The sequence below is a fragment of the Polypterus senegalus genome, chromosome 3 (assembly GCF_016835505.1).
Source record: "Polypterus senegalus isolate Bchr_013 chromosome 3, ASM1683550v1, whole genome shotgun sequence".
In the NCBI taxonomy this organism is placed as follows: Eukaryota; Metazoa; Chordata; class Cladistia; order Polypteriformes; family Polypteridae; genus Polypterus; species Polypterus senegalus.
In genome coordinates this window covers 277651903-277664400 of record NC_053156.1, presented here as the reverse complement: position 1 = coordinate 277664400, position 12498 = coordinate 277651903, and the positions used below count along the sequence as shown (strand labels likewise).

General features: G+C 38.7%; 1 protein-coding gene across 1 annotated transcript in view; it reads left to right on the top strand.

Annotated features, from left to right (window-relative positions):
* The window catches only part of LOC120526205 (tyrosine-protein phosphatase non-receptor type 7-like), a 67787-nt gene that overhangs the window by 22717 nt on the left and 32572 nt on the right, over nucleotides 1–12498 (top strand). Inside the window, exons 5-6 of the mRNA XM_039749244.1 lie at nucleotides 10280–10359; nucleotides 10449–10586. Of these exons, the coding sequence (XP_039605178.1) occupies nucleotides 10280–10359; nucleotides 10449–10586 (218 nt within the window). The remainder of the gene's footprint in view (nucleotides 1–10279; nucleotides 10360–10448; nucleotides 10587–12498) is intronic.

Sequence of the window (12498 nt, the reverse complement as noted above, 5' to 3'; positions counted from 1 at the left end):
GACTGCCTTCTTAACAAGTTTGTCCAGGCGTGAGGCGTCTTTCATCTTTATGCTGCCACCCCAGCACACCACCGCGTAGAAGAGGGCACTCGCCACAACCGTCTGGTAGAACATCTGCAGCATCTTACTGCAGATGTTGAAGGATGCCAACCTTCTCAGAAAGTATAGTCTGCTCTGACCTTTCTTACATAGAGCATCAGTATTGGCAGTCCAGTCCAATATATCATCCAGCTGCACTCCCAGATATTTAAAGGTCTGCACCCTCTGCACAGTCACCTCTGATGATCACAGGGTCCATGAGGGGCCTAGGCCTCCTAAAATCCACCACCAGCTCCTTGGTCTTGCTGGTGTTAAGGTGTAAGTGGTTTAAGTCGCACCATTTAACAAAGTCTTTGATTAACTTTCTGTACTCCTCCTCCTGCCCACTCCTGATGCAGCCCACAATAGCAGTGTCATCAGCGAACTTTTGCACATGGCAGGACTCCGAGTCATATTGGATGACATAATGGCTGGATTGATAGACGACTAAGTTTAATCTGTAAAGGTTGTCATGAACTGAGGTCCTTGCTGACTAAAGATTTATGAAAAACAGTTCCTTAAAACAGTTTTAAGAAAAACAAGCTTAAGCTTGCCAGCGGGGCACAGGGGTGTGATAGCATGGTGGAGCGTTTCTGTGGTGTTGATGAGGGGAGTGCGCATTCACATGTAGATGTGCACGGTTTGTCTCATTGCCTCATTAGCATTCCAGAGTGCATAATTAGACAACTACACCCACCATTTAAGTAGACAGTTTGAGCAAAACAGGGGGAGAACAGTAACTGGAGAAACAACTAGGCAATATTAGAAGTGTGGTGGGGAGGAGGAGGAGGCAGAGTGATCAGGCCTGAAGTCCAAGGGGTATCCCCACTGACTGACCCTCCCATGAATTCAGGAAATGCTGACAGAGCACAAGGGCAGATTTGGGGGACAGCTAGGTATGTCTTGGCTGATGCCGATGAGGGAAGGCAGGAATCAAGAGCAGCTGTTGGCGAAAGACCCACTTGAGTGAACTGGGGAGACGAAGAGAGAGGATCACTTTCAGATTTGTTCAGGAGCCTAAACTGATGCCTGGGAGAGTTTGGTGTTGGATTTTTAAAGTTTTTATTGTTCTTTTTTTTAACCTATACAATGAGCACTTATTTTAATTAGATTATTTATTAACTTTATTACCTTCACTGCACTATTTGGTACATTTTATTAATCCCTGAGAGGAAATTGCCTTTTTGCATGACCTTTTGGAGGTCCGAGTTTAGGGTCAGCCATTTTACAGTGCCCCTGGAGTAAATTTAAGGTTGACAGCCTTGCTCACAGGCCCAGCTAAACAGGATCCTTCAGATGATAACTGGATTTGAATCAGCCACTTTCCAGACATTGACCCCTGACAGGGCCTTCTATAAGTGTGAAAGGCAGCAAGGAAAGACAGGAAATACGCATCTGAAGGACAAGTACTGAGAGCAGAAGATGATAGCAGGAAAAAGAACAGCTGGTGAGAATTGTGGTGAGCTGAAAAACGAAAACAGAAATTAAAATATTCATTGATCTTTTAATGTGTGGGAATGCATGAAATTAGGATGGAAATGAGCTTGTTTGAACATTAATGCAAAGCTTTGCTGCCAGTTTAAGATTCACCAAGATTGTCTGTGGTATGTGCAAAGGCGTGTGTGATAACGGCGGGCTTGTGCTTGCTGCATTTCTCTACTGCACTCAGTGACCTTTGCCTTGCAGCAGCTCAGCTATCACCAAACTAATAATAAGTTCAGCCATTTTTGACATTGCTGTTCACTCCAGTATGATTTCTACAAAATTTCTAGAATGAATGATAGCAGTGTTTCTTCAACCAAATTGAAACAAGTGCAAATAATTAATGCCTGAGCCTAATCCACCCGCTTGATCCTGATAAAAACAAAACATCTGAATGAAGTGACTTCAGCTAGCACAGGCACCATCTATGGCGATGAGCATTCAGTTATTTGGCTACTTATTCTAAAGTTGAAGGGGCATCTCGTGGCAACGCTGGGAAAAGGTCATCATTACAAAATTGAGCTTAGACTAGATGCATTTGAGTCTATGCCTTGCCTTGTAGCTCATAGACTTTTGGATTTTTATTTGACCCATACTATGATGGTGTCCATAACATCATAATCTTACCAAAGCCATAAACCATAAACATATATACATTGTATTTAATGAGGGTCCTTGAAATAAGCTGACTAGCCCAATATAGTAACAAAACTCATTCAGTTGAAAAATCATCTTTAAACATTCACCGCTGTTTTCATTTGTCCCTTGTGTCCCACTTCACTTGTGCTCACTTTGTGTTTTCAGATAATTAGCTTTATATTGTATATCGCTCTGAAATGTACTTGCAGAAGTTTTAAAACACGGCAGAAGTGTGGTCGAAAGTCAAAAACATGGACTAATGTGTGTGTTTTAAATAAAACTGTAATAGTGAGGACGAGGCCTCACTCACCTACAAACTGACAGATGTTAATTAGCTAAGTCAAAAGTTTTCTTTCTTTTTAATTATTTCTTCATTTTTAGTCATTCTGGTGTGAGTTCAGACAATAGTGTGTGTGTGTTTACATGTCTATCTATCTATCTATCTATCTATCTATCTATCTATCTATCTATCTATCTATCTATCTATCTATCTATCTATCTATCATTATTATTGTTATTTTTAATGTTATGAGGTTTAAATATAATGCAAAAAGCACCTGTTTGTCTGTGTGTCCATCCATTTCTCCACATGAAACAACTTGTCTCACAGTGAACTGATTTTGTTAAAATCTGTCTCTTTTATTCATTAAGAAAATTTATCAGGACAGTTCAAATTTCATTTACATATCTTGACTACAGTGTGCTGTACATATTTTGGAAACATCTAAATCTCCCATTGAAAAGCATTGGCCAATGTACAGACTTCTTCTTCCTTTTCGTCTTTCCCCATTTCTATGTAGGGTTGATGCAGAAGCTCTTTTCTTACAGATCTTTTAGTTTAATCATCCACCTCTGCTTTGGCCTCCCTCTCTTTCTATTCTCCTGTACTTCGATTCCCATCACTCTTTTGCCCACATATTCATTGTCTCTCCTCATCACATGTCCATACCACTTCAACCTACTTTTCTGTCCTTTCTCTTATATCTCTCACACTGTTATGGTATCTCTGATTGTCTCATCACTTATTTTGTCCTTTTTTTGTAACTCCACACTTCCATCTCAACATTCTCATTTCTGCCACTTCCAACTTTTTCTGCTGCGCTCCCTTTACTGCCCGTGTCTCAGCTCCATAAAGCATTGTTGGACTCAACACTGTCTTAAAAACCTCACCTTTAACCTCTGCCTTAATTCTTTGATCACACAATACCTCTGATACCTTCTTCCAATTGCTCCAACCACACTGCGCTCGGTGGATTATTTCTGCATTTTGTTTTCCATCATAAGCTACCACCGATTTTAGATATTTAAATATATCCACTCTCCTCAATGATCTCCATGCAGACTAACTTCTGAATCCTAATCATCATTAAACACTCACATATTCTGTATTCTTCCTGTTTACCTTCAGTACTCTATCTCCAAAGCTCTTTTCCATTCTTCCAACTTCCTCTCCACTTCTATTTTTCTGGTGCTACACAACACAATGTGCAAACATGTCTATCTTAAAACAGAGAAACATTCTGGTCAAGTTTTGCTATGGATTAGTTTGTTTCAATTTTGCTTTGACACCAATGCCTTTAATTGTTAGATTATTAGCACTTTTATTTTCTTTTACTCATTTGAAAGCCACAACTGATGGCAAAGCAGTAAATTTCCCGCAGTTGTTTTCTATTACCCTGGTAGAAATATGCTACCCTTACAAGTGATCAACTGTAGCAGATATTAAGATGCCATTTTTCTTACTGTATGGTGTTAGGGTGAGACAACTAGCCTGGTGAGTCTGCATTTTCAACGTGACTCATTCTTTCCCCCTTTCACCACTTTTATTTCCTCTCACAGTTGGTTGAAAATGATGAAATCGGGTTGCAGTGCAGCATGACAGACACTTCTATTATAAAAGTAGATTTAGTGAAAATTTAACTGGGTGGTTTCTGCCCAGTGCAGTCTGCATTTCCCAAAGTGATCAAGTTTATTGCCATGTGTTCACAGTATAATAATATTTTTGCTTGCATATCTCCTCAGATAGTTTTGACAGAGAAAGTCTGGAATCTGCTATAGCAGCTTTGAAGGTAAGGCAGGGAAAATCTCTGGATAAGTCAGCTGTACATTATATGGCACAATGAGTCATTCATGACAACCCCAGAATGGGATTCAAACTGGGCTCCCTAAAGCTGTGAGGCAGCAGCACCATGTCACATTACACAACTTTAAGTAAGAGGTAATGTCAAACTTGATGACCAGCTGCTGATCACATCGCCAGAAAACATCAGATTGCAGAAGTAGAAGTCACAGGGTATGTCAAAGTACACGACTGGGTTATGACTATCCAATACAGTTTCACATTTCCAAAAGTACTGAGCGCTCACTCCTTTTTCCGACTGTTAACATGCTTTTGGAATTGAGCCCATGCCAGTGTAAAGGCTTTACAGATACAATGAGTTGGGCCACGATCTCTGCCTTTTTACTTTCTTGTATGCAAAGTATAGGGAAAGTATTGTAATCATCCAAAAATTCAATGTCGAGATTTTCATGAATTTCAATGTTTTAGACCTCACTGACTTTCTCGTATACAAATTGTAGGGAAAGTATTGAACTCCTCCAAAAATCCCATTTCGAGATTTTGATGAATCTCGATGTTTTAAACCTCCCTGAGTCTGAAAATACCATTTTTGAAATTATGTCTGTATGTCTGTTTGTGTGTAAACAAAATAACTTAAGTATGCGTTCATTTAGGTCAACTAAATTTTGCATGCAAGTGTTAAGTACAAAACGTAGATTTCTATCAACTTTTGAGCTATTTCCGCTAACCGGAAGTGGTACTTTACCTTTTATTCATGCAGTTGCAGAGTCCGATATACTTAACTTTACTTTTAAAATAATTGTTCAGTATATTATTAATTTGATTTGATTTGTTGTTGATGGCTTTTTAATGTACATCATATAAAAAAATAACCATTGTCTTCTGGTTTACTCCTTAAATATCCATCCCCATACCTGAGTATACGAGAAAGTCGAGGGGAGACCACTCATGATTTTTTTCAATTTTATTATGGTACAAAAAACACAAAACATCAGACAGATATGCCTCTCTTAAGATAATGAGGATCCAAAACATTGCTGGTCCTTATTCCCTTCACCTGTATTATAGGCATTGTACTTCTGGCTGAGTAGTCATTGGATCTCTATTCTCGCACACATAAAGCTCACCTCTACGAATTAAAGCAAAATGAGACCTATTTGATTTTATCAGGATGAGTTGTGGATTTGTTGGACTGTTTATATCACACTACAAGACTGGAGGTCTGCCTCTGACTTGCTAAGATTATGTAAAGCCTACAACTGAAAATCTCCAGGAAAGTCATATAATGTGACATGGCCTTCATGCAGTGGACTGTTGTTGGTTATATTGGAAATTAAAAATGAATTGCTATAAATTTCATCCCCAGTGGCTAAGGTATTGGACCACAAAGCACTGTTAATTACAAATATATGAATAAACACCAAAGCTGATAGTTCAGTCCTATCAGATTTATCGTTTAACCCTGCGACAAGTTCTTTAACCTGTTTGTACTCCAGCTTTAAAAAATACATCGATATAATTTTACAATAGATCTGTTACGGAATGAAGTTATATAAAATCAGTTTTGCAAGTTATTTTTTGGTTTTCCCTGTAAATAGTTACTGTATATAGTGGCTTTAACAATGAGCTTCCTTTCTTATCAGCACTAATAGTAGCAACTAAACGCCTCCTAAAATGTGACATCAGTCTTTTAAATCACCCTTCAGGAATTTTTAGCCCAATATTTTTTGCAGAACTTTGTTAAATCAGACACATTGGTAGGTTTGTGAGTGTGAACTGCGTAAAAAGGACTCAAAGATAAAGAGATGGGACACGACATTGGTGACCCTGTATAACTGAAGATTTAAAAAAAAAAACATGCAATGACATTAGACGTGATGTTCAAGGCAGACCTGGAAACAAGATGGCAGGTTCACAGGTTTTGTGGTCATGCAGTAGGAAGGGGTGGGTCCAAATGGACAAACAATGGAAGTGATGTCAGCGATGGAGTGGCTGTCAATCTTCTGTTCTGCAGAGGGAGTAGAAGACAAGGCACTAGACCACAACACCAACTCCTGTTTCGGTGGGTAATTGCCGTCACTAAAGCCCTTAAGCTACCTCCCGTGTGCACTCATATGACAACTGTTTGTTTTAGGTCCTGCCATAATATCTCTATTGATGAGGCCACTGCAAAACTTAAATTTCATTCTCTTGGATAACCCAATTAAATTTCAGCTTAATGGACTAAGGTAGTAGAATTGGAAATGGTCTTTCTTTCTTTCTTTCTTTCTTTCTTTCTTTCTTTCTTTCTTTGTGGCCCTCTGCTATCTGTAGCAGTCTACTTGAAATCTCCTTGAGCATTGTGTTGACTGGAGCTCTGCCAGTATCTCTTGGGCTCTGGAATACCCAGTCCTGAACCTCAGAGTCACACAGCCTGAAAGAGTCCAATCATTATTAATGAACTCTAAAATAATCCAGGTCTTCCATCTAAAAGATCTGGAAAGGCACTGCTGATACAGCACTGAGAAGATGGTGGTAGTGTTGAGACATCACTCACTGAGGCAGGCTAACCAGCTGCTGCAAAGGATCCATGTCATCCTTCACCTACTGACAAATGTTCTTTATATGGGGAAACAGAGACTATCCTTCACCCTTAACTGTTTTATTTTAGAATTCTACATCTTTTACATGTTCTTAATTATGTTTTTACTGCCCTTGTCTTTTAATAATGTACATTTATTTTTGGAATTGGAGTTTCAGTGACTAAATCTAAGCAGTCAGCGTATATGATTGGTACATTTTTAATTGGACGAGCAAAATTAACCATTTTAAATATTTAAAAGCAAAAATAAAGTCAAACAGAGCTTTTACCCCTTGTAGACGATTGTCGCGAATTCGCATCAAACCGCTTGCAGGCTGAATGCAGCCGAGGTGGCATGCGTATCCCGCTAATGCCGGTTGCTGCGTATTCGATACGTTCCAAGGATTGAATTGAAAGTGCTTCTGCTCCCATCTAGCGGTCTTAGTGGAAACTACAACCACCTGATTGAAGCGAGGCGTTGGCGTTTCCATGCACGTGGATTTTGGCTGCTTACTTCGCGAAATTCTCCATATCTGAGGTAAATTGCGCTAAGATAAAAATACATATAAGCTTATAGTTTTCTTCTATTGCTGATATTTCAGAATAGACTACATGTGACGAAAATTCCGGAAGTTAGACGCCGTTTTCGCTATGTCGCTTTTTCGCTACATTCGGCAATAATGGCTGCATATGAAAAATATTGTATTTAGATGCAATATCATAGAAATTCGAATTCCTGTGCATAGATTTCAAATGCTTTGCATTTTATCCTAGTTTATTTCTAGAATTAATGTAAAAATAGCATACTGAGATATAAATGTGATTTCTGCCGTTCATTTTGAGGCAGAACAAAATGAACACATCAACTTTCTATGGGAAGCGAGCTGGTGGACTTCAAATCAGGGTTCCACCAGTTGAAAGTGATGACAGCTCTCTCAGTGACAATGAGGAGAGCGATGAAGTCTACATACCTACACCATTATCACAAGGTGATGTTTCTGAAAATGAAAGCAGCAGTAATGAGAGTACTGACAAAGAAAGCAACAGTAATGAAGACTCTGACAGCAATCATGAAGCACCTACTAGCACCAGTGCTACTAGTGCAAGAAGGCGACCAGCTGCTACTGCAAGGAGAACACAGCAAAAGGTAGTGTGGAAGACGGTGCAACAACAGAATTCTGCAAAAGACATTTCAATTTGGCAAGCTGCTCTTCCAGATGCTGATGAAATCAGACTGCCAATTCAGTACTCCTGAGACTTTTTTGATGCTGATCTTTTGGATAGTATTGCACAACAAAGTTATCTGTATTGCACACAAAAAAATCCAAATAGTGCCCTCAAATTGGATCAAAATGAATTGGAGCAGTTTACTGTAGTGTACATGAGTGTTGTACATTTACCAAAGTCAAGAATGTACTGGTCCAGTGAATGTCAAGTAGCACAGGTGGCTGATGTGATATCCAGAGACAGATGGGAACAAATTAAAAAATTCATTCATTTCAATGACAACAGCAACATGCCAGGCAACAATGATGGAAATTACGATAAGCTTTTCAAAATCAGGCCAATTATTGATTCACTTCTCCCAAAATTTCAGGTTCTCCCACAAGATCAAATGTTGTCTATTGATGAGCAAATGGTGCCATTCAAAGGTAGAGCTAGTCTAAAGCAATATATCCCCAAGAAGTCAAACAAATGGGGATACAAAATCTTTGTGCTTTGTGACACAAAAGGACTGGTGCATTCATTTGATATATTTGCAGGAAAATAGATCCTGTGCCTGGAGAACCTAACATTGGTGCAAGTGGAAACATTGTGCTGAAGCTTGCACAAGTTATTCGTGGTGCTCTCAATCACTTACTGTATTTTGACAACTGGTTTTCTTCCTTGGACTTGTTTGTTGCCCTTACAAACAAGGGAATACCAGCCCTTGGGACCGTGCAGCAAAGTCGCCTGCAAGGGTGCAATTTCAGCGTAGACACCGATATGAAGAAGAAGGGAAGAGGGACATTTGAAGAGAAAAAGGTTGTTGTAGTCAATGTAGAAATAAGAGCAGTAAAATGGTTTGATAATAGAGGGTGATTGTTGCCAGCACTTTTGCCAGTGCCCAGCCTGCTTCTAATGTAGAAAGATGGGATAGAAAGTGGAAAAGAAAGTGTCGATAGAATGTCCAAACATCATCAGCCTGTACAACAAGTTCGTGAGTGGCGTTGATGCTCTTGATGCACTAATTGCATATTATCGCATCCACATAAGGTCAAAAAAGTACCATCATAGGTTCTTTTTTCATTTTGTTGATATGGTCATTGTAAACAGCTGGTTGTTGTATTGATGTGATTGTGATTCACTGGATGTTCCAAGAAAGAAGCAGAAGGATTTGCTTGCTTTTAGAACATCAATTGCACAGGCACTCTGCATGCAAGGCAAGGATATGTCAAGGAAGAAGAGGGGGCGGCCTTCATCTGATGTTGAAAGGGATTTCGAAAAGAAGAAACATCGAGGTCCAGCTAAGGCTATTCCAACAATGGAAGTCCGTTCAGATGCTGTGGGTCACTGGCCAGTGGTTGAAAGTGAACGGCAACGCTGCAAACGCCCAGATTGTAAGGGCCAGACTGTAATAAAATGTTCAAAGTGCAATGTTCACCTGTGCCTCAACAAGAACAACAACTGCTTTCGAGAATTCCATGAGTAAGACTGTTTCTCCTCATATGACTTGTTGTTAATTTCATGACATTCTACTGATTTTTGGAAAATTTTTGTAATTTGGATTGTTGACTGGAGGAACTGATCAATAACAGCATCAATAAAATAATCTACATACCTGAGAGTGGAAAATTTGTTTAATTACTATTATTCCCAATTATGCCTAATGTCGCTAATTTGCATCATACCTAAATTTATATCTAATATATGTGCTACATTCAAATTAACAATCTCCACTTAATTTAGCATCTATTTGACAGCAAAAACACAAATAATTTATTTTTTTATACAATTGAAAATAAATTCAGGCAACAAGGGGTTAAGTTTGCTCTGATGAAAGCCCAAATGAGTACTATTTTTTTCCAGTTAAGGATGTTTGTTGGGTTTGGAGGATTTTTGTGTTATTTGTGGTATAATGGGTGTAAAAATGAATTGATTGATGTGTGGTTAGTAAAGTTACAAAACTGACACAATGTCCAGCTTTAATAAAGTAAACAACATTTCTCTTTCTTTCTTTCTTTCTTTCTTTCTTTCTTTCTTTCTTTCTTTGCCTACTTCAAAGGCACCACGTCTTAATCAAAGGTTAAGATGTCTTCAAAAGGTATAATCTATTAACTTTTCATTAGATGTAACCCAGATCTTCTGTCATTTTTATTTAGCAGATGTTAGCATTTCTCAGTCAGTGATGAAGTGAGCAGTTATTGACCTTTAATGTATCTTTCCAAATTTCCCTTTAGACCCACAGACCCGAGTGTGTCTACGGAGCTGTGAGGACAATGACAGCGACCAGTCTTATATCAATGCCAACTATATCAGGGTAAGGACTGGAGCATTTAAGAGCTGTACAGAACTTTATCATGCAGACTGTAGCAGTGGTCTAAACTTTGTGTCATTCCACCCCTGCAGGGTTATGGAGCTTCTGAGAAGATGTTCATCGCCACACAGGGCCCCTTGGAAAATACAGTGTGTGATTTTTGGGAAATGGTGTGGCAGGACCACTGCTCACTCATTGTTATGATTACCAAGCTGCAGGAGGAGAAAGAGGTGAGCATGGAAGATTGAAGTGTCATTGGTATAGGGGCAGGAAACCTGGGCCAAGATGGCAGGAATCCCCTTTTTTACTTCTCTATTTCTCAATTAATATTAACTATGTGTGTGCCTTTTAGTTTTAACAAAAGCTATCCTAGAACAATTTTTATTATCTTAACTTTGCATCAGGGCTTTTTTTTCAAACACATAACTCAAATTTTACAAAAAGAAAAAAAAAAGGTTAGAAACAAATCAACTCCCACCCCTGAGAAAGAGAGCTAGGCCAGCAGTGTAAAACTTTATGCTAGTAAACACAAATGAATAGATAAAATAATAAATGAATAAAGATAAATGGAGCAAAAGAGGGGTGAGAACCTGCATCCTCAATTCAAATGCTTATTTTAAAATGTTATTGATTAGATCCTGCAAGGTTTTGAAAATGTTTTGTACAGATCCTCTAAGTGCAAATTTGATGTTTTCAAGTTTAAAATAGTATATAACATCAGTTACCCACTGACTTACAATAGGAGAGTTAGGATTCTTCCAACTGAGCAAGATAAGTCTACGTGCCAATAGTGTAGTAAACTTAACATCGTTATTCAGAAGTGAGATTGGTCTGTACGATGCACATTTTAATAAGTCCTTATTTTGTTTAGGAAAGACAGTAATTAATGCTTGGTGAAAAGTTTAAGGTAGAATTCAATTGTCTCTAGCTTCTGTAAATGTTGTTAATAGAAGGGGAGCTAGCTGAGTTGAGAATTTCTTATAAAATTCGGCAGGGTAGCCATCAGGGCCTGCTGCTTTCCCACTCTGCAGTGAGTTTATAGCATTTAGTAATTCTGCCCTAAGAGTATCTATTTGTGGTATCTGATGCATCCAAAATGCCTTAGAATGTGTCTTGTCTTCTTTAATCTCAGTAGAGTATAAGGATGTATAGTAGTCTCTAAATGTTTGCATTATATTTTTATGGTCAATGATTATGTCTCCGTTTGTGCTGGTGATTGTTGGGATTGCATTGCGAATTTCTTGCTTGTGGATTTGTGGAGCTAAGATCTTATTAGCTTTCTCTGAATGTAGAGCCTGCCTTTTCCTATGAAGCGTCTCACTTGGACACCTGGCATGTTCTTGATCTATTCTAGTAATTTCGTGATTAGCTCTGATACCTTCTTGGTTTCCAATTTATTTTTGTAGGAAAGAGATGAGATAATCTGTCCTCTTAAGAAGGCCCATAGTGTTCCTGCAGAAACCTATGAGGTTGTATTTGTCTCTAAAAACATTGATTTGCTTGGATATAAATTCTGTAAAGTTCTTGTCTGTAAATAAATGTGGATTAAGATGCCATCTGCGAGATGAGTATGTGAGGCATAGTGATTTTAGCTCCAAAATCAAGAGGGCATGGTCAAAAATAACAATAATGTCGTACGTACAAGATTTAATCGTAGGCAAGAAGTTGTTATCTACAAAGAAATAATCAATTCTTGAGTGGCAACGATGCACTGGTGAGTAGAAAAAATATGCTCTTGAGTTTGGGTTTAGAAATCTCCAGGGGTCTGATAAGTTGTGGTCAGTTACAAACTGTGTAATTGGCGTTGCAGTGAGATATCATCACCCCTGTGGCAGGAGACCAGGGCATAAGGGCATTTCTTTAGTTAAGATTTCAAGGTCAAGTGGAAAAAGTGGGTTTGTCTAAAAAGCACAAGGTGGCCAGTTCAGATCTGACCTCTGAGTCACCATGTAAACCTGCAGGGATTGCCGTCACCTGTCAGTGTCCTAACTGTAAAAATATGGAAACAATTGCATTATATCCTTCAGTGTGTCTTAGCATGCTGTTTGATGTAGGACAGACAAATGTCACAATGGCTAAGATGATGCAACATAATATAGGAGGTTGCTAGGAACATGTTCACCAAAGGGAGTCCAACACCTG